This window comes from Podarcis erhardii, assembly GCF_964252035.2.
Source record: "Podarcis erhardii genome assembly, chromosome: 15".
Taxonomy (NCBI): domain Eukaryota; kingdom Metazoa; phylum Chordata; class Lepidosauria; order Squamata; family Lacertidae; genus Podarcis; species Podarcis erhardii.
In genome coordinates, this window is record NC_138505.1 from 26,099,965 (window position 1) to 26,122,926 (window position 22,962).

The 22,962-nt window shown below is 47.6% G+C and overlaps 1 protein-coding gene across 1 annotated transcript in view; it reads left to right on the plus strand.

Moving 5' to 3' along the window:
• Positions 1-22,962, plus strand: part of LOC309330323 (scavenger receptor class F member 2-like) — a 50,913-nt gene that overhangs the window by 13,433 nt on the left and 14,518 nt on the right. Inside the window, 7 exon segments of the mRNA XM_081841792.1 lie at positions 1,546-1,647; positions 2,862-3,381; positions 5,511-5,729; positions 8,089-8,217; positions 15,129-15,232; positions 16,239-16,356; positions 17,745-17,863. Coding sequence (XP_081697918.1) covers positions 1,546-1,647; positions 2,862-3,381; positions 5,511-5,729; positions 8,089-8,217; positions 15,129-15,232; positions 16,239-16,356; positions 17,745-17,863 — 1,311 coding nt within the window.

Below are 22,962 nucleotides of genomic sequence, written 5' to 3' on the forward strand. Positions count from 1 at the left end.
TATTAACCTGTTGAGGTAAAAAATTAAAAAGTATTGTGTTTGGTTTTCAAAGTAACCCAGAGAAGCTAAAAACTCTCTAGCTTCTGACACACCCCACCTGGTTTTACTTGGAGCCATTTTACCACCCCAAAGCCTATTTTATTTTCGCTCGGGTTCTTTGTTTGTTTGTTTGCTTGCTTGCTTCATGAAATTGATTCACTGCTTGATAGTAAAAAAAGAAAAGAAAGAATGCCTCAAAGCGGTTTATAAAACAGTCATATCAAGAAAAAAATTACAACCCTACTATAAAACTGACAAAAGTTAGAATACCGAATCAAATTAAAAATCTTCCTCCAAAACTGTCCCTGTCACTCTCTTAGTTTGCATTTTGAAACGCTGCATTGTCTGCCCAAAGTGAGCTACCTTCTTTTAACCAAGAGTCGGAAGGAGGGACCCCAGGGTCTGATCCCCTGCATTTATTCATTGCAGTCCATCTTTGCTATTATCTGCTGGAGTTTCTCCAGTGTCAGGAAGACAGTCTTGTGCACACTTATTCAGGAGCAAACCTCAATTAACACAATGTGACGATACTCCCAAGCAAACTTGTTTCTGGTAATTAATTCTCTCAGGAGCCCAGAGTGACCCAGACCCAGCCGCGCTAATACGTTCTTGAAAACCTAGGCACTGCTAATAGCATTATAAAAACAGTTTAAAGCGCTATTACGAAAGGTTTAAAGCCATTCTCTCAAGGTTTGTCAGGAACAGTGTCATGCAGTCGCCCAACACCTGAGTGAGCAAGAATGTTTTAAAACATCTCCTGAATGCCAGTCCTGAGGGAGACAGGCGCACCTCATGAAGGAGGATGTTCTACACACAGGGAGCCACCACTGAAAAGGTCGTGTCAGGGGGTCAGTGCCAACTGGGTAGCACCCAGTGGCACCACCACCAACAAGTCCTCACCTACCAATCGTAGGGTCCAAGATGGTTGATATTGGGGAAAGCGCCCATTTAGGTACTCGGGCCCCAATTCAGTTAGGACTTGATACGCTCATACTAGGCCTTGAATCGGGCCTGGTAGTTCAGCGGCAGCCAGTGCAGCCTTTTCAGGACCAGCGATGCATGTTCCCTTCAAGAATATGCATCATTACCCGCCCCATTCTGCCCTAGCTGCAGCCTGCAGGCCGTCTTCAAGGGCAGCCCCACATTCAACACATTGCAGTAGTCAAGCAGAAGCTCACTAGCGCATGGGCAGCTGAGGCCAGGCTATGCCAGTGTAGGAACGGTCATAGCTGGCAAACCGGCATCCTTTTCTGTAGGCATTCCTTCAAGGTTTGTTTGGTATGTGTTTTCAATTAGACACCTTGCACCCCTCTCTGAACTGACGCTCCAGCCAAGTTAGTCACCTGCTGACACCCGCTAGGGGTTCTGGCCTAATGGCACCTCTGTTGGGTGCGCAAGGGTGGGGGAGAGGCTCCCACCCTCTTCGCACGGGTGTCCGGCCAGCCGTCAGTTCCACATGTCCCCGTTTTCTCAATTATCCCCTCTCTCTTTCTCTCCCCCTCATAGCTGCGTGCGAGGGAAACTTCACCTGCAAGGACAATGAGGTCTGCGTGAGGCCCAATGAATGCCGCTGCCGCCATGGTTACTTTGGTGCCAACTGTGAAACCAGTGAGTACAGAGGACAGTGCCGTGTAGTGGTTACAGCACCGGACTAGACCCAGGAGAGGCTTGACGGCCAGTCACTGCCTCTCAGCCTGAGCTACCTCACAGGGTGGTTGGGGGGATTAAATGAGGAGGGGGAGCTCCTTGGGAGAAAAGGGGATATATAAATACAACTAATAACGGAATAAATGTGTGGTAGGATTTGCTTTAAATCATGACTGACAGATGTACACACACACCCCTCTGTTTTTTTGAATGGGGCTTGAACTTAATAATTGAAATTTGCCCCCAGCTGAAAGACAGCTTTACGCCTGTCAGTGTGTGTGTGTGTTTAAATTGACAGCATTTTTAGCTCCTTTCTGGTTTTACTAAGCGGTCCACTGTAAACAGCTTAGAGGGCTTCTGTTCTGGTACATGGCATCTCATTTTTGTTAAATATAAAATAAAAGGGCTATTCACATTTGACCTGTGACATTTCAATTCTTCAAGGTTGAATATGCATATACTGAACATTTAAAAATTGAAATGACACATACAGTCATACCTCTTGTTGCGTTCGCTTCATGTTGCGGATTTTCGGGTTGCGGCAAACCCAGAAGTGTATACTTCCGGGTTTCGCCGCATACGCGGAAGCGTTCTGCACGCTTCGCGCATGCGCAGAAGAGTTCTGCATGCTTTGCGCATAAGCGCTCCGGAACGGATCGTGTCCGTAACTAGAGGTACCACTGTATATGAAGCAGTATTCCATAATATATATACAACAAAACCTCTATGTTAAGGCCTGTATTGAATGTTTTTTATTATTATCATTATCATTGATTTATTAATTGCCTTCTAAATAAGACGATTTATGCAACTCAGCCAGATGGGTGGGTATTATTATTATTATTGTTATTATTATACTATTCGTAAAAACACAACTATATTTTAAGACTCTCCTACTGGGTGGTAGTCATCCACGTTTTACCCAGAGCAGACTCATAGAAATTCATAGGCCTTGCTTAGTCATGCCCAATATACAACGCACTGTACACATCTCTACATTTACACCTGTTGCTCCGCCTACTTTGGCCTGTGGCCCCGCCCACCGCACCATGTGGCCCTCAGAAGGAGCGAATGCAGCCCTCGGTCTCAATTTTTTTTAAAAAAAACAGGTTCCCGCTCCCCCAGCCCCTGCGCTAACCTTGATGTCGTCATCCTCCCCCATTCTCCCCCCACAGAGTGTCCCCGCCAGTTCTGGGGCCCCGACTGCAAGGAGATGTGCCAGTGCCACCCCAACGGGCAATGCGAGGACGTGACGGGCCAGTGCACCTGCAACGCCAACCGCTGGGGGCCCAAGTGCGAGAACGCCTGCCTGTGCAAGCACGGCAAGTGCGACCAGAAGACCGGCAAATGCACCTGCGAGCCCAACTGGTGGGGCCCCCAGTGCTCCAGCGCTTGCTACTGCAGCCTCAACTCCCAGTGCGACCAGCAGGTGGGCACCTGCATCTGCCAGCCGGGCTGGTGGGGCCGCAGCTGCAACAACCAGTGCTCCTGCAACAACTCGCCCTGCGAGCAGTTCACGGGCCGCTGCCAGTGCCGGGGGCGCACCTTCGGCCCCCGCTGCGACCGCTACTGCCAGTGCCACATGGGCAAGTGCAACCAGCTGGACGGGACCTGCACCTGCGAGCCAGGATACCGGGGGAAGTTCTGCAGGGAGCCCTGCCCGGCCGGATTCTACGGGCAAGGCTGCCGGAGGAGGTAAGGCAGGGGGGCAGCGGTCATAGAATCATAGAACTTTAGTAAAGGTAAAGGGACCCCTGACCATTAGGTCCAGTCGTGGCCGACCCTGAGGTTGCGGCGCTCATCTCGCTTTACTGGCCGAGGGAGCCGGCGTACAGCTTCCGGGTCTTGTGGCCAGCATGACTAAGCCGCTTCTGGCAAACCAGAGCAGCGCACGGAAACGCCGTTTACCTTCCCGCCGGAGTGATACCTATTTATCTACTTGCACTTTGACGTGCTTTCAAACTGCTAGGTTGGCAGGAGCAGGGACTGAGCAATGGGAGCTCACCCCGTTGCAGGGATTCGAACTGCCGACCTTCTGATCAGCAAGTCCTAGGCTCTGTGGTTTAACCCACAGCGCCACCCGCATCCCTCATAGAACCTTAGGAGACCCCCAAAGATCATCTGGTTCAATCCCCCAGCCAAGAGTCCCCTGCGAAACATGTGTGGCGAAATTGCAAATCATGCCTAGCGGAAACTCATGCACCGAAAGGTGGATCAGTGCTCTGGTTTTGGGGGAACGAGGGATGGCCCAGAATAATATCCCCAAGCCCCGCCCCTGATTCCTCCCACTTAGTCACGCCTCCTCAGCTTCCCACCATGGGAGCCAGCATGGTGTAGTGGTTAAGAGCGATGGACTCGTAATCTGGTGCACTGGGTTCGCTTCCCCGCTCCTCCACCTGCAGCTGCTGGGTGACCTTAGGCTAGTCACACTTCTCTGAAGTCTCTCAGACTCACTCACCTCACAGAGTGTTTGTTGTGGGGGGAGGAAGGGAAAGGAGATTGTTAGCCACTTTGAGACTCCTTAAGGGGAGTGAAAGGCGAGATATCAAGTCCAAACTCCTCCCCTTCTTCTTCTTCTTCTTCTTCTACTACTACTACTATTTAGCTTTCCTGTAAACTAGAATGTGAGAAGAGCTTTGTACCTGGTTCAGGCCAAAAAGGTCCCATCTTTTTTTCTCTTTTCTTTTTGAAATAATTTTCATTTGATTTTACAAACACAAAGTTATAACAATACCAAGTAGATAACCATACATTGAGATTTCTCTCAATCTCCCAACTTTCCCCCCTCCCCTCCGTGGGTCCATCTTCAGCTACATATTGTTTCGCAATCCATATATTAATATCTCTCCATATTTGTCCCCAGCATTTGTTACACTACAAGTGTTATTAAAATCCTGCTAATATTTTTATCTGCTTACAGTGGCTTCCTAAATAAGTTGCAAATTTCCCCCACTCTTTCTTAAAGTTTTTGTCTTCTTGGTTCCTGAGCTTTCCAGTCAGTTTTGCCATTTTGGGGTACCCCAACAGCTTAATTTGCCATTCCTCTCTGGTAGGGACTTCCATCTCTAGGCTAGTAGCATCCATGCTGCTGTTGTCTCATACATAAAAAGTCTTTTTTGCTTTTTTGCAATCTTGGTATCTACAATTCCTAATATAAAAGCTTCTGGGTTTTGTTTTGTTTTGTTTTGTTTTGTTTTACAAAAGTTATTTTAAACATTTTTTTCAGTTCATTATATATCATTTCCCAGAATGCTTTTATTACCTTACACAGCCACCACATGTGATAAAAGGTACCTATCTAGCCGAATCTCTGGAAACTGTGGGTTTCCATGTTCCTAAATGCTTAGCTTTTTGGAGTGCACAGAACAAGTCCTCCTTGCCTTACCCCATTCATCTTCTCCAGAGTCACCCTAGGCCAGTGGTGGCCAAACTTGGTCCTCCAGCTGATTGGGGACTACAATTCCCATCATCCCTGACCATTGGTCCTGTTAGCTAGGGATGATGGGAGTTGTAGTTCCAAAACAGCTGGCGGGCCAAGTTTGGCCACCACTGGCCTAGGAGCTCATCTTCAGTAGCTGACTCACCGCCTTAAATTCTGATTGGCTCCCATCAGTACTAAAAGGGAGGCGTCTTCTCTGTAGCTAAAAACCCCCCTCTCCTTTCATGTTCATTGGACAGTTCTAGGATGCTAGAGGGTGGGACCCTGCTGCAGAAATAGTAACAGGCCTTGCACCCCCTGTGACCCCAGCCCACTACACTTGGGGAGGACCAGTTGCTTTGCAGGGCTTTGTTGATCTCCTTCCTGACTGACCTGCCTTTTCCAGGTGTGGGCAATGCAAGGAGCTTCAGCCCTGCACCATTGCAGATGGGCGCTGCCTGGCATGCGAAGCTGGCTGGAATGGCACCAAGTGCGACCAAATCTGCTCGGCAGGCTTCTACGGGGAGGGCTGTGACCAGACCTGCCCTCCCTGCAAGGACGGCCACACCTGCAACCACATCAACGGCAAGTGTTCCCACTGCAATCCTGGCTGGATCGGGGACAGGTGAGTCTAGCAAGGGAGCTTGGCGTGGGCTTGTCAAGGGCCCTTAGAGCACCAGGCTGTGAGTTGCCCTACCTCCATCTTTATTACCACAGTGCAGTGGTAGAGCAATAACAATAACAACAGAAATAATAATGATCTCTGTGTTGACATTTCCATTCCACCTTAAGGAACAGACATGGAATTGTTACGTGTCTGTTTACATTCCAGCACAGTATGCTAGGAACTTCTGTTGTGTGTATAGCTGTTGCTTTTAGCTGTTATTTCTGAGACGACATGAGAGAGAGACGACATGTTTCTTTGTCTTGATTTATGATTAATAAATCTGTAGTTGTTGTATGCTTCCACAAGCCTCACACCTATTCTGTGTGCACAGTTCAATCTGCTGATAGTGTGCCCTGGCTGAGTAAGCCCAGGTTGCTGATTTACGTTGGAGCAGAGGTGATGGTCTTCGCAGTGGGACGGCTGGAAAGGAATGGCCCAGCCGGGGCTGGCCTCCCGGCCCTCTGCATGCCGACACTCTATACTTGCTTGCCTGATGGTTACAGGGCAGGCAGATTTCAGGCTTGTCAGATCTACTTTGTTTTATATTAGATTTCCAACCTCTGAACCACCTGGCGCAAAATGCATATTGTCGGAGGCAGGATGGTTCTGAATGCCAACTTGGGGGGGGGGGTAATTTTGGGGCTTCCTTTTGAAGCATCTGGTTGGCCACTGTAAGAACAGGAAACTGGACTAGGTGGTCTGATTCAGCATAACCTTAAAAGACAGAGAGGATTCAAGTGCAGAGTGGCTCTGAGCACATTCTGAGCCCAACAATTAGTTTTCAGTACCAAAACTGAAGTGGAGATACAAATGTCCACTCCTAGTTAGAGTTAAGAACATAAAAAGAGTGTTGGGTCAGGCCAATGGCCCATCTAGTCCATCATCCTGTTTGCACAGTAGCCAAGAAGGCAGGCAGGATCCGAGCACAAGAACAGTCTCCCTTCCTGCATGCAGTTTTCAGCAACTGGTCTTCAGACCGTCATGGCTAATAGCTATCCAAATTCGCCATGAATCTGTCCATTCTTCTTTCAAAGCCACCCAACGTCACTGCTTCCCGTGGGAGCGAGTTCCACAGTTTAACTACGTGCTGCGTGGGGAGAAGTGCTTTTTAAATACATAAATAAAAATCCACCCTGAATCTTCCAGCGTTCGGTTCTCAATTTCAGCAGCCTGATTTAGAAATATATAAACGGTGCCACTGCTGTTATCAAGAGCTAGAAACGCTTACTAATCTACTGCAAATCAGGCAGAGATCTAACGGCAGATCCTGATCTGTTCTCCACCCACTTGTGGTCAAGGCAATGAACTGCTGGAGAGGGTGATGTGAAAAAGTTGTGTCAGTAAGCTAAGAAGCAGAAGCAAAAAGCTGCTGTTGTTGGTTTTTAAAAAAAAAAAATGAAGATTTTTGTGATACAAAAAAACCAAATAAACAACGAAAAATAGATACAATATAGCACCTCCACTTTCAGCTCCTAGGGTCTTTTTTTACAGTCTATTTACATTTGGAATGGGGCACTATTGTCATCGATTTTGGGGGGAAAGAGGAGAGGGAGGGAGGGGTTGGGGGATGATTATCTGTTCATTCTATAGCAGGGTTTTTATGTCAGCATCTCATGGGTAGGTCCTTTATTTATATAGTTATCTTTTTATTGGTGCTGTGAGAGATTGGAGGGTCCAGGGTTTGCTTGGTTTTGTTTGTTTGGTTGCACTATGGTTTGTTTGTTTGTTTGTTTGTTTGTTTGTTTGTTTGTGAGGGGGAGGTGTTGTTGTGTCAGCCATATTGATCTGTATCCTGTTGGGGGAGGGATGGGTAACAACAACAACAACAACAATTTATTATTTATAGCCCGACCATCTGGCTGGGTTTCCCCAGCCACTCTGGGTGGCTCCCAATCAAATAATAATAATAATAATAATAAAGTGACAAAACATCAAACATTAAAAGCTTCCCTAAACAGGGCTGCCTTCAGATGTTTTCTAAAAATCAGATAGTTGTTTATTTCCTTGACATCTGATGGGAGGGTATTCCACAGGGTGGGCGCCACTACCGACAAGGCCCTCTGCCTGGTTCCCTGTAACCTCACTTCTCGCAGAAGAGCCTCAGAGCTGGACCTCAGTGTCAGGGCTGAATGATGGGGGTGGAGACGCTCCTTCAGGTATACTGGGCCGAGGCCGTTTAGGGCTTTAAAAGTCAGTACCAACACTTTGAATTGTGCTCGGAAACGTACAACAGCTGTTGTGCTGAAAGCTGTTCTGAGAGCGGCTGTTCCTTCTTGTTGCCCCCCACTCCCCACTCACCATCTTGAACTTCCTCCAGGTGTGAGACGAAGTGTCGCAATGGGACCTACGGCGAGAACTGCGCCTTTGTCTGCAACGACTGTTTCAATGGCACCTGCGACTTCGAGTCCGGGCGCTGCCTCTGCCGGCCAGGCTTCCAAGGAATTTGGTAAGTGACTCAGCACCCCAATGCAGGGTCTCCATTCTGCTTTTTTTCATTATTCCTGTACAGACCTGCCATCTGCTTCACAAAGAAGAAGCCTGGATAGCTCAGCTGGTTGCAGCGCAGTGCTGATAATAATAAGATTTTAGGATGACCCCCATTTTAGGACAGCTGCGTATTCCTGCATAGCAGGGGGTTGGACTAGATGATTCTCAGGATCCCTTCCAACTCTATGAATCTGTGTACGATAAGTTTAAAATGCTAAATATTCAACTAAATGAAGTATAAAAAAACACCTTTCTACAATTGTGCGGCTGATATGCCACAAAACAGTTACCACTTACTTGACGCAGTTTATGAATCGCTTCCCATAATGTACGTCGAAGCAATTTTGAAAGGGAAGCAGTTGAAAGCTGTTCCGTGTATGAGAACATTGGCCGCTGTGAGAGGAGGATGCTGGATTAAATGGGCCACTGGTCTGATCCTGCAGGCTCTTATGATGCCCTTATGTTCTTACAGTGAGGGAAAAAGTATTTGATCCCCTGCTAAATTTGTCCGTTTGCCCTCTGACAAAGAAATGACCAGTCCGTAATTTTAATGGTAGGTTTATTGTGGCTGTGAGAGACAAAATAACAACAGGAAAACCCCCCGAAAACCCAGAAGGCAATAGTCAGAGATTGATGTGCATTATAATGAGTGAAATAAGTATTTGATCCCTTTGCAAAAGATGACTTAGTACTTCATTGGTGGCAAAACCCTTGCTGGCAATTACAGAGGTCAGACGTTTCTTGTAGGTGGCCACCAGGCAAATTTAGCAGGGGATCAAATACTCCCCCCCCCACTGTAAGTCTGTTCTGCCAGGTTTTGGTGTGGGTCAGGTGTAACTGGTGAAAAGTGAAAAGCTAAACAAAAGGAGTCCTATAGTTGTGCTGCCATTGGGCTTTTTCCTCCCAGGCCTTAATAATGTGTTTGTGTTGGGGGGAAGGTGTTGTTGTGGTTTTTTAAAAAAAATCTCCTGATGCCCCCCCCCAAACAACACCAACCCAGGGAAAGAAATGAAAGTGTTTTCACAGCTGACCCTCTGCACTTTGCTTTCTTTTGCACTCATTTAAAGATGACTCGGAACAGCAAAGTGTCCCCCAGAAAATCACCCGTGTCATTTTCTTAGCTTCTAGAGGATAAGAGGTTAGAGGGATGCGGGTTAAACCACGGAGCCTAGGGCTTGCCGATCAGAAGGTCGGCGGTTCGAATCCCTGTGATAGGGTGAGCTCCCATTGCTCAGTCCCTGCTCCTGCCAACCTAGCAGTTTGAAAGCACGTCAAAGTGCAAGTAGATAAATAGGTACCACTCCGGCAGGAAGGTAAACGGCGTTTCCGTGCGCTGCTCTGGTTCACCAGAAGCGGCTTAGTCATGCTGGCCACATGACCTGGAAACTGTACGCCGGCTCCCTCAGCCAATAAAGCGAGACGAGCACCGCAACCCCAGAGTCGTCCGTGACTGGACCTAATGGTCAGGGGTCCCTTTACCTTTTTAGAGGATAAGAAAAGCTGTGGTGGATCAAGCCAATGCCCATCTAGTCCAGCATCCTTCTTCTTTGGCGATCACTCATAGCCGAATAAGATTGTCTTCCATAAACACAGTTTTAAAAGTGAGTCCATAAGTGACTGTGGAGGCCAATTCTGGATCCACACATCCTTCCACAGTGGGGACATAGGTTTCCAGGCAAGAGTTGAGCACAGTGAGGGTTTGCCAAGAGTGCCTTCCTCTTTCTCCCTTTCGTCTTGAGTTTGAGTGTCTTCACAGTCTGTGACACCTTTGGTAAAGGCTGTTCTCCAATTGGAGCACTCGCAGGCCAGTCTTTCCCAGTTGTCAGTGTTTATACTACATTTATTAAGATTTGCCTTTGAACCTCTTTTGCTGACCACCAGCATTATGCTTACCATTTTTAAGTTCGGAAGCATTTCTGCAGAAGCAGAGCATGGACATCATGGTTAGTAGCCACTGATAGCCCTGTCCTCCAATCCTCTTTCAAAGCCATTCAAGTTAGTGAGCGTCACTGCCTCCTGTAGCAGTGAGTTCCGCAGTTTAACTATGCGCTGGAAACACTGCAAAGTTGCAAAAGAAAGAGCAAATTGCAAGTTTGCCCACTGAATCATTTCCCAATGATATAAATCTTTTTAAAAGACATTTTCAAAAACTGCATCATGTTCTTCCTCTCTGCCTCCGGATCTGGATTTCTCGTCTCCTGGGAATTAAGGGAGAAACCAGCTTTTTATTGCTGCTGCTGTTCTACCGAGAGCTGGCCTGATTACATTTGGCTGCTTAGTCTGTTTCCAAGGCTCAATTTGGGCTCAGTGAACCATACCAGGGGTTTTTGGGGGGGGGGTAGTTCCACCGGGGCGTCTCGCTGTCTTCTTCCTTAACTCTGTTAGCACAGCCCACTCTGCAAGTTTTGCCTTCAGACCATTACTCATCACTTCCTCTGTCAGCTCCAATCTGCAGCGGGGCCTTGCTTGCATTTTTCCATTTCTTGACAAATACTTGGTATATTTTCAGCGCAGCAAGCACTTCTCTCTGGAAGTGTATATGGGAACTTCTCCCCCACTTTCTCAGATCTTAGTATATGTGCCAAAAGTCAACTGTCTGTCACCGGATGAGAGCTGTTCCATTTGTTGTTGTGCGATGTTAAGAGTCCTCGTATCCAGAACGTGCAATTCTAGCGTTCGGGAGGAGCATTGCTCAGTGGTTAGAGCATCCGCTTCACATGCAGAAGGTCCCAGGTTCCATCCCCAATGGCACCTCCAGGGAGGGCTGGGAGCACCCGCTGCTTGAAACCCTGGAGAGCCTCTGCCAGTCAGAGTTGGCAATACCGAGGTAGAGGGACCAATGAAGTGAATGAAGTAAGGCTGCCTTATACAGTGACAAGGGGAAGAGTCGCAACCGAGCACATGATTTATATAAAGGAGGTTGCAGGTTCAATCCCTGGCATCTCTGGGTAGAACTGAGCGAGAATCCCTGCCTGGAGAGCTGCTGCCAGTCAGTGCTGACACCACTAGGCTAGATGTTGATGTTTGTTGCCCACAGCAGCCCTGGCAACCAGAGGAACCTGCGCGGCTTCAGAGCTGTGTCAGCAGATGGAAAGCCCTGAGCATGCTAAAAATAAGATTTGGTCAGGAGTTACTCATCAGCTTGCTTGCTGGCTACCGAGAATGACTGTGTGTTCAAACGGGCTCCGTGGTGTGATTGTTTTGCAAGCGAAAGCTCTTCCTCTCTTCCTTTTGCGGTTCTTTCCTCTCCACCACGAAAGTTGGAAGCAGGGATTTGTGCACAGCTTCCTTGGAAAGGAACACAGAGCAAAGTGTCCTGTTTGTCTGAAGAGGGCTCTTTGTTTCGATTTGGGCTTTTTGTTGTTGTTTTTCCATCACAAAAAAGCTAAAGGATAGTTCATAGAGCTCCTTCGGATGGTTTCATTGCCTCCCGCCATGCAGCCATTGCACTGAACAGAATTTGTGCCAAGGTGCTGTTTTGTTTATTTATTGATCAGAATTCATATATATATATTGCCCCTTTCTAGAACAAACAACAACAATAACATAAGACCCTGGGGCTTACTCTCTTTCCTCTTAAAATAAAGCAAGGGCAATATCCATCTAAAGAGACCTGCTTGCATTGACCATCCAAATTCGTTTTGGGTGTTCCTTCAACCCTCTGGAGCAGATCTGGGGTGGCAAAGAGGGAGGAGAGGGAGAGGAACTTCTGTCATGCAAGCAAAAATCTTTGCACTAGTACAGTGTTTCCCAAACGTGGGTCTCCAGCTGTTTTTGAACTACAGTTCCCATCATCCCTGACCGCTGGTCTTGCTTGCTGGGGATGATGGGAGTTGTAGTCCAAAAACAGCTGGAAACCCAAGTTTGGGAAATACTGCACTAGTAGCTCTGTTTAACTGCATGCCTCCCCAAGATTCTAATCCTCATGGTTCAGAATAAAAACCTGGTTTAAATGGGAACGTAAGAACGTGCCTTCTGCTGAGTCTGACCATTGGTCCACCCAGCTCAGTTTTGTTCACACTGACTGGCAGCAGCTCTCCATTCAGCACCATGTTTTGAACTATAGTTCCCATCAACCCAGCACCATACACCCATACAAAGATTGCTTTGTTTTTTTATATATATATAAACATTTTATTTGATTTTACAAATACAAAATTCCAACAATATCACAATTACACTCAAAATGCAAGATTCTCTTGACTCTCAGACTCCCCCCCCCCCAATTCCCTCCATGGATCTTTATGTTATCCTTTTCAACTGCATATTATCTCCTCCTCTATATTTTCAATTTATTATCCAGAGTTTTTGTTAACGTTGCAAGTGTTGTTAAAAACCTGCTGATGTTTTCATTTGTTTACAGCGGTCTCTCAGATAAAATGTATATTTCCCCCGTTCTTTTTGAAAGTTTTCGCCCTCTTGATTTCTGATTCTTCCAGTTGTTTTTGCCATTTCTGCATATTCCAGCAATTTAGTTTGCCACTCCTCTCTGGTAGGGACTTTGTCTTCTTTCCATCCCTGGACTAAAAGCATCCTTTTGGCCCACAGCAAATCCTGCTTTGAAAACCACCTGGACTCCTGACCGTCACCACCTTTTGTGACAGCAGGTTCTGCAAAGAAATCCCACTTTGTGCGAATAAGTCCTTTAGAGCAGGCCTGCTTGCAGCTGCTCTGTGGGCTGTGAGTGGCCCCTACCCTTTTCTCTGCCAAGAGGCACGTGGCACCGGGGAGGCAGGAACCCTAGACAGCAGGAGAGCTTTGGATGTTCAAGAGGCATGAAAATCCCTGACAGAATCTGATGGCTGTGGAACGGCAGCAGCTGCTTTCGTCTGACATTCAGCCAACAGCTTTGCAGCTTGGACCTTCCTTTAGCTGAAATACAGAATTGTAGAGCTGAAAGGAAACCCAAGGGTCACGCAGCCCAACCCCACACAATGCAGCGATTGCACTCTGGCAGGTGACCATCCAACCTTTTGCCAGATATTGTGCCAACTAGATACAATAAAGGGATCGTAGCGATATGGGAAGCTGCTTTATACCGAGTCAGAACCTCGGTCCATAAGAACATTGGAAGAGCCCAGCAGGATCACACTGGCGACCCAACTAGCCCAGTATCCTCTGCTCACAGCGGCCAACCAGACACCCATTATGGGAAGCCCAAAATCAGGACCTGAACACGAGGACAGCCCCCTTCCCACTGCTGATTCCCAGCAGCTGGCCTTCAGATGCAACCTGCTCAATGCTGTCTGCACTGAGGGACAGCAGCTCTCCAGAATGCCTTTTTATTTTTGGTCAGCTGTCTTTGCATAGCTTTGCTGTAGAGAAAGAGAGCAACCCGTAGCCTTGTGTTGAATTGACACACATTTAATTGGGATGTAACCCATTCCTACACACAGACAGGTGATCATGGTTCCATTGTAACCACCCAGCCCCCAAAATTTCAACACCCCTTGCGATGGTTTGACACCTTTCCATTTTAACAGTACAAATTCTACAAGCACCCTCCAGATCTCCTCAAAATCATTTCTCCTGCTTATTCCCCCCATCTTACCTTAAGGGCACATGTTGATTTATCATCAATAGCTATATCCCGCACCTCTTCATACCATTCTTCCATTTTATGGTCTGCTTGCCCCTTCCACTTCCTAGCTATCATAATTCATGCAGCTGTCAATAAATTTGTGAGCAAGTCCTTCCCAGCCTGCGAACCTTCCACCCTATTGTAAATTGATAATAATGATACCTCTGGTCAACTTTAGACTGGTGATCATAGACTTGAAGGCTGGGTTGTGGCCTTATCAGTTTTCTTTTCTGAGATTCAGCATGTTTCTAGTCCTCATGGCCAGGCATGGTCTTATCATTCCATTTCCCTCTGTCTCTCCTAACCCTTATTTTGTCTTTTGGCACCAGCTGGAAACGACAACATTCCAATATGCTTTCCATTAGGACACCCTTGGGTGATTTAATAGCCACCCCTGCTTCTGGAGGGGAGAGCAAAGGGTGACTTGCCAGCCTTCTCTCTCTCTTTTCCCCCACTCCCCTGATAATTCCTTCCTCAGGTGTTGTGGGAATGTTCAGGAAGGCAAGAGAGGGTGTATTGTTTATTAATATCCTTCCTAACTTGAGTCCTTCTATAACTTAGCAGAGTTTTAACATTCCCCTTTAAACACACAGCCGGTAGCTGGTTGCAAGCTTGTTTAAGCTTCTCAATACTGATTCCTGGTAAGATCCCTTATTTCCCTATTAAAAGGATAAACACGCCACAATCTTATTTAAGGTATATAAAAGAAGTTTACTCATATCATCATCAGTTCACAGTTGGATCCCTGAAGGCAGATTTAGTTACAGATATACAGTGGTACCTCAGGTTAAGTACTTACTTCATTCCGGAGGTCCGTTCTTAACCTGAAACTGTTCTTAACCTGAAGAACCACTTTAGCTAATGGGGCCTCCTGCTGCTGCTGTGCCACCAGAGCACGATTTCTGTTCTCATCCTGAAGCAAAGTTCTTAACCTGAAGCTCTTTTTCTGAGTTAGCGGAGTCTGTAACCTGAAGCGTATGTAACCTGAGGTACCACTGTATACATGTGAGTCTATCCCATATGGAGATAGTCTCTTTGTCCTCTGAAAAAAGCTGCTCCAATGAAGAGAGGAAGTCAAAGAGAGAGTTTGTGCTGCATGCGTTGTGCTTTTGTTACCTGCACAGGTAAGGTCACGCCCACCTCTAGTCAAATACAAAAGGAAGTATGTCCCAGCCCAGGAGGAAACAGGAAGTTTTCGATTGGCTGGAACAGACATCCCCTTTGCATGTCCACTCTAGGCAAACAAGGAATGTTGTACTTGACTGCTACTTATGTATCACATCCCACAGGTGTAATGTGACATGCCAAACTGGTCACTACGGGGTGAACTGTTCTGAATCCTGCAAGTGCCACGAAGATTCTTGCGACCCACTGACCGGATCTTGCCACATGGGTAAGTGACTTGGGGGAACAGACATCACCAGCATCCATCAGCTGAGTCGAGTCCTGGGCTACTAGTTCTGAACTGTTCCCATTGGGAAGTTTGGAGTCTGCAAAGTTCTATGGCAAGGCTCCCTCTGCAGGCTAACAGGACTAGTTTCCATCCTACCTAACTAGGGATGAGAGATAGAATTGATTCCATCTGCATCCAAAGGCAAACTTAACTAAATTCACCCTTTATTTAAATAATAATAATAATAGGTGAGTCGAAACACTACGAATTTTTGCCCTTCTCTGAATTTTGCAATGCAGTTCTCCAGCCAAGTCGGATAAATGCGTAAGTTTGTGAAGGTGACATAGGAAAATGCATCATATTAGGGGGGACTGTTTTGACAAAATATGCAGGTTAGGCAATTTTGCGTCCAAAAATGTAGTTTAAGTAGAAAGACATGCTAAAATGCTGTTGAATTTGCATGAGGACTTTCTTATTTTTTATTTTTTTTTAAATGCAAACTGATGTGGAAATGTGGAGAACTGAATTTAAGATTGAGAAACTGAAAGCAGATGGAATTATATGCCTGCCAAACTGCTTAGAACTGCAGTGTCTGTTCGGCACTTTCAAGGAGTTAATCCTTTGGTGTGGCAGCACCTATACTTTGGAACTCCCTGCCCCTTTACAATCACATAGCTGCCATCACTGTGTTGTTGTTTTTCAACACCTGCCAAAAACCTATTTTACTTATTTCAGAAAGCCTACCTGGATGTGTAAAGTTGACATGCATTTTAATAGGTTAATTTTATTTTATGATGTCTATATTTTTTAATGTGGGGGGGAGCTATTCTTTCTGCTTAATTTAATTTGTAACTCTGACTTTGATCAATCATTTCAATGCATGTTTTATTTCTGGGAACTGCTGAGAGTTGTTTGTTTCTTTTACAATGGAGCAATGTACAAATTCCATTAAATAAATGAAATAAAACAAGAGGGGGGTGTTGTTTCTCTCCCGATTCCATTTCAGAGGCTAACCAGCGGATGGGTGTCGTTGGAGCTGGTGCCCTCTTGGCCTTCCTCCTCCTCCTCCTCCTCTCTCTCCTGTGTTGCTGCTGCGTTTGCCGCAAGAAAGACCACTCCCGGGAGTAAGCATCAATGCTGGGAACCCTGAGCCCATTGGCTCCTTGGGGGGCAGGAGGGAGGGTGATTGAGGGGGTCTGGTCTGCTTCTGCCTAAGGTGTCTGCATTTGGGACTTTTCAGTTTATAGAAAAGGTGAGCTAGAGGCCACATGATAATGAATTAAATTGTACACGGCAGGGGGAGAAATGTTTTCCTCCCTCCCTCATCACCCTAATAATAATAATAATAATAATAATAATAATAATAATAATAATAAATTTTATTTATGTCCCGCCCTCCCCAGCCGAAGCCAGGCTCAGGGCAGCTAACAACAATAAAATAAAATCATTTCATTATAAAAGTAATTCAAATCAAATTGATGGCAACCATTGGGCCAAAGTTCTGTGAAGATTGCCAAAGGAGGGACCAAAGGCCTGGTGGAACAGCTCTGTCTTGCAGGCCCTGCGGAAAGATGTCAAGTCCCGCAGGGCCCTAGTCTCTTGTGACAGAGTGTTCCACCAAATTGGAGCCACAGCCGAAAAAGCCCTGGCTCTGGTTGAGGCCAGCCTAACCTCTCTGTGGCCTGGGACCTTCAGGATGTTTTTGTTTGAAGACCGTAAGTTCCTCTGTGGGAAATACCAGGAGAGGCGGTCCCGTAGGTACGAGGGTCCTAGGCTGTATAGGGCTTTAAAGGTTAAAAAAAACCCCTAGAATTCGCGGACGCCCAACAAAGCTGCATGTTGGAAGATTCAGGACAGATAAAATTTGAGTCCTTCGCATAGCTTCTTAAATTATGGTACTCTCTGCAACTTGTAGTTTAATGGTGAATTTGGGGTATAACGGAGATGCAAAAAGATTTGGTTTATTATAAAAGATGCAGGAGGAAAAGACTCACAACAGGACCCACAAAGGGGAAGAGGGAAGTCCAGGAGATTCTGTGGAATCTTGTTTGTTTTATATTATATGTTGATATGTGATTGAAAATTTTTGATTTGAAAAACCAAATAAATAAATTTACAAAGATATGGTACTCCCTGCCACAGGGGGCAGTGATGTCCGACAAATTGGATGGGTTTAAAAGAGGATAGGAAGAATTCACATGTGAGAAGGCTGAAAGTAGTATAGGCCCTTCTGCCACCTCAAGACTCTACTACTTCCTCATTGTGCTTGCCCATATTGACCAGACACAGTGCCAGAAGAATCATAGAATTGTAGAGTTGGAGGAGCATCTTCTCCAACCCTCTGCAATGCAGAAAGAGGGGGCAACCCTAACAGAGTAGACAGACAGTAAAGCAAAGTGATGGGGGCCTTTGTCACGCTACCCACCAGGACCACCCTGGTCCCAGTCCATCTGCATCCACGCTGTTAACTTCTGCCAGGAGTCTAACCCAAAATGCACGTCTTCCCTCGCAGCTCAAACCAGGACCCACCCCATAAGAAATCCCCGAGGCGTCTTTGTGGGAGGTTCAGCCGCATCAGCATGAAACTTCCACGCATCCCTCTTCGCCGCCAGAAGCTGCCAAAGGTTGTAGGTAAGGACCAGCCTCAGTTGTCTCTCCCCCCCCCCACAAGCTCCATTATTTTGTGTTCCCCACATCCTGTTAAGGGCCCCATAACTAACCATGGTTTGCATGTCTGACTGTGTGGCATTACGATCCCGGTGTAGACAAACGAATGATGAATAGGCGTGCGAGATTCAGATTTCTTGTCACGGTGACACAGAAGCTTAAACTAGGTTTGCAAATGTGTCAGGATCCATTCTGACAGTTCAGTCAGCACCCCTGTGTCATTTCTTTGAATGGCTAAGCCCAGCCTGGTAGAATTAATCAGGGTTTGTTTTCTTGCAACAAACCATAGTGTGAAGCCATGGTTAGCTCACAATCCATGGCTTGCTCCTAGCTACGGCTTTGTGTTATGTCAGAACGCACCGTCAGCCTTGCCTGACTGTGGAGGGGTTTGGTGTGTTTTTTTTTGCTCCACCAAGATACTCAAACAAGCTACAGAGGCACAAGGCAAGAGGGTTTGGTTACAGAACCTATGGCTGGTCTGCGAAACGATTCATGGTTCGTTGGCTTGAACAAACCACAGTTGAGGCAGCCGTGTTTTAAATATGGGTGAGAATAGAACCATAGAACAGGCTGCTTGGCACTGTGATGTCAACATGATCACTATGGGATCCCTGATTGGCTGGGATTTTAGCAGTGAGGAAGCCCTTTCAAGATTTTATTGGGGAGGGGTTAATGTCTACAAAGCAGCAGCAGACCAGGGGAACCATGGCTTGCAAACAGGCATGGGAAATGTGCAAAAAAGAGGGGGAGGTCATGGACCTCTCTGCCACAGTCTTTGCTCCAAATATTAAACTTTGTGAAGCCTTTGGCTCAGCTCTGGTAGAAACATGATCCTGTCCCGTCTTTTAAGCAATTTCAAGCTGGTCAGGATTCTTTTGCACTCAGCTTTTCTGAGAGCTGCCTCCCCACCCACCCACCCATCTCGGTCACGGGAGCACAGTGGTACATCCCTGGCGCTGAAAAGCCCGCGGCTCAGAGCAGCAGCAGCAGCAACCATTTCCCCACTGAAACGATAACAAGCGCTGTGTTTACAGAAGCGCCGCTGGGCTGAGTTTCCCCCCCTCTTCTCTGAATAGAGGCTCCTTCTGTGAAGCAGTGGCCCAGGCTGAATGGGCCGGTGTTTCCCCATTTCCTGGCACTTCCCTGCTGCTTGGGGCTTTTGTATAAACGGGGCAGTGAGAGGCTCCCCTCTTGGCCTCTGCTGACTTTGGAGGCTGGAGCTGCTGACTGCTGCCTCTGCCGGAATCAGCAAAGAGGACTCTGGGTTTGGACAGAGGCACTTCTGGGTCAATTCTGTATCCAGGGCAGCTGTCTACCAGCTCCATTTGATATGCCGGCTGAGACCCTACGTGCCTCCACAGTCTTGCCAGAGTGGTGCATGCTCGGGTTACAGTGGTCCCTCGGGGTAAGAACTTAATTCGTTCTGGAGGTCCATTCTTAACCTGAAACTGTTCTTAACCTGAGGTACCACTTTAGCTAATGGGGCTTCCTGCTGCCGCCACATGATTTCTGCTCTCATCCTGAAGCAAAGTTCTTAACCCGAGGTAATATTTCTGGGTTAGCGGAGTCTGTAACCTGAAGTGTCTGTAACCCAAGGTACCACTGTATCTCCGTCTTGGACTACTGCAATGCACTCTACATGGGGCTACCTTTGAAAGCAGCTTGAAAACTACAACTAATCCAGAATGTAGCAGCTAGACCAGTGACTGGGGGCAGCCACTGGAACCATATAACACCAGTCCTAAAGGACCTACATTGGCTCCCAGTACGTTTCCAAGCACAACTCAAAGTGCTGGTGCTGAGCTTTAAAGCCCTAAACGGCCTTGGCCCAGTATACCTGAAGAAGTGTCTCCACCCCCATCGTTCAGCCTGGACACTGAGGTCCAGCTCAAAGGGCCTTCTGGCAGTTCCCTCATTGCGAGAAGCGAAGCTACAGGGAACCAGGCAGAGGGCCTTCTCGGTAGTGGCACCCGCCCTGTGGAATGCCCTCCCATCAGATGTCAAGGAAATAAAAAAACTATACAGTTGTTTGGAAGAAACCCAAGGCAGCCCTGTATAGGGAAGCTTTTAATGTTCAATGTGTTACTGTGTTTTAATTTCTTGGAAGCTGCCCAGAGTGGCTGGGGCAATGAGTCAGATGGGTGGCTTATAAAGTTAGTAGTAGTAGTATTACAGTGGTACCTCAGGTTACATACGCTTCAGGTCACAGACTCCGCTAACCCAGAAATAGTGCTTCAGGTTAAGAACTTTGCTTCAGGATAAGAACAGAAATCGTGCTCCGGCGGCGTGGTGGCAGCAGGAGGCCCCATTAGCTAAAGTGGTGCTTCAGGTTAAGAACAGTTTCAGGTTAAGAACGGACCTCCAGAATGAATTAAGTACTTAACCCGAGGTACCACTGTATTAGTAATCCCAAAGGGGGTGAAAGACCATTTGTGCAAGAGTGGATAGTCCAGCTCAGAGAAGCTCTGCTCCTCCCCCCGCCCCCCGCATTGCTTTTTGCTGCCTGCTAAGAGGGACGTGGGTGGCGCTGTGGGTTAAACCACAGAGCCAGGCATTGCTGATCAGAAGGTCGGCGGTTCGAATCCCCACGATGAGGTAAGCTCCCATTGCTCGGTCCCTGCTCCTGCCAACCTAGCAGTTCTAAAGCACGTCAAAGTGCAAGTAGATAAATAGGTACCGCTCTGGCGGGAAGGTAAACAGCGTTTCCATGTGCTGCTCTGGTTCGCCAGAAGCGGCTTAGTCATTCTGGCCACATGACCCGGAAGCTGTACACCAGCTCCCTCGGCCAGTAAAGCGAGATGAGCGCTGCAACCCCAGAGTCGGCCACGACTGGACCTAATGGTCAGGGGTCCCTTTACCTTTTATGAAGATCACCAATGTAAGAGGTAGTAATGCTTTTGAATACCAGTTGCTGGCATACCACTAGGGGACTGGGAGAGTGCTCTTGTGCTGCTTGTAGTCTTTCCCCCCTGCAGGGCCAGTGCTCCAGCAATGTGGGGCCTCTCTGCTCCTCAAAGGTTGAACTGAGGCGTTTCCATGCACTGCTCTGGTTCGCCAGAAGTGGCTTAGTCATGCTGGCCACATAACCCAGAAGCTGTTCACCGGCTCCCTTGGCCAGTAAAGTGAGATGAGCGCCGTAACCCGAGTTGTCCGCGACTGGACCTAATGGTCAGGGGTCCCTTTACCTTTACCTAAACTAAAAGCAGTAGGAATAGTGCCACACTTTCTCCCAGCGTGTGTGAGACCCCCTAGATGAGGATGAAGATGCATGCAGGAAAACAGCATCAGCACCAGGTGTGGGAAACTTCACCTCCTGGCTACCCGGCTGAGGTCAAGTTGGAAAAAGTTCAGGAAAGGTCAACTAAAACCATCATGGGGATGGAGCGATTCCCTGGCGAGGAAAGCTTGCAGAGTTTGGGAGATTTTAGAATAAAGCAGACACGTCCAACTCTCTAGAGACTGCGATCTACTCCCAGTACAGTGGTACCTCAGGTTACAGACGCTTCAGGTTACAGACTCCGCTAACCTAGAAATAATACCTTGGGTTAAGAACTTTGCTTCAGGATGAGAACAGAAATTGCATGGCAGTGGCAGCGGGAGGCCCCATTAGCTAAAGTGGTACCTCCGGTTAAGAACAGTTTCAGGTTAAGAACAGACCTCCAGAACGAATTAAGTTGTTAACCTGAGGTACCACTGTATAATAAAACTGGCAATGATCTACCCATTGTCATTGCCAAGAGGTGTTTTTTTTGGGGGGGGGCAGACCAGATTTGTTGAGCTTTTTGAGGGGGAGCATCGCCCAGAGTTGCTGAGCCTTTTAGGAAGGATTGACGAGAGTGGTTGAGCTTTTGTTGTTGAGCTATATTTGGGGGGGGGGTGATTGCATTAAATCAATCACTAAACAGTCTGACGCCCTCCCTCATTCTCTCCCCTATGCCACCGCCGCTGGGAAGACAAGCTTTCACAGCTGTAGCAGCGGCAGTGGGACATAGAGCGGGGGCGCGGCATGGCACGATTAATCAGGAGCAAACAGGCAATAACTTTTCTTAATACAGCAATAGACCAGGAGCACTCCAGCAATCTACCTATAGATCGTGGCCGGCCGGTTGGACATGTCTGGCGTAGAGGAAAAGTCAAGGGGTTGGACTTGATGGCCCTTGGAGGTCCCTTCCAACACTAGTCTTTATGGTTCTGTGATAGTCATTTGCGCCTCCGGCATCCCTTTGCCCCTCCTTGCCTCCTAGCACACACACACACACACACACACGCACCCCCAGGGAATCCTACTACCCCACAGGGGATGCGCCCACTTTGGAAACCAGACAACCCACCCTGGCAGCCGAGACCCTTGTGACATGAAGAAGTCGATTTGCATCTGCTCGCTCTCTCCTGTCTGCGGACACCCTCTCCGAGGCTGGCCTTCCTTCCCGCGGCTTCGCTCGACTGCCAGAGGGGCTGTTATTTCACTGGAATGAAATGCTTTGGTCACAGGCTCCTTTGTTTGCCTTGGCATGCAGGCTTCGCCATATGTTCTTTTTATCCATCCCTGACCGCGGAGGGCTGAGGTCCCGCGCAGCTGTAGTTGAGGGCCGGGGGGGGGGGGCGGCTTGCAGGCTGGAGCCACTGCGAGACCAGGGCAAGCAGACCATCTCTCCCACCCACCCCTTTTAGGTTTCCATTCTCCCCCCCCCCAGCTTTCTTTCTGCAAAACTGGCACAGTTTTTAAGAAGCCAGCCCACGATCTGCAGAAGGGGCCATAGCAGCTTGATAGCTGAGCGTCTGCTCTGCATGCAGAAGGTTCCAGGTTCAGCCACCAGTGGCATCTCCAGTGTTCCCTACCTGAAACCCCTGAAGAACTGCTGCCAGTCAGTGTAGACAATATTAAGCTAGATAGAGCAACACATTGTGTGTTAGTGCACTATGACCTCCTCTGTGTGCAGCAACAGTGTTTGTCTCCAGCGTCTGGTGTTCCAAGATAGACTGCCCTGGCACATGGAGGTTTCACTTGGGGGAGGGGATTATCTCATCGCTCATAGCAAGCAAAAAAAAAAAAAGCACGAGCT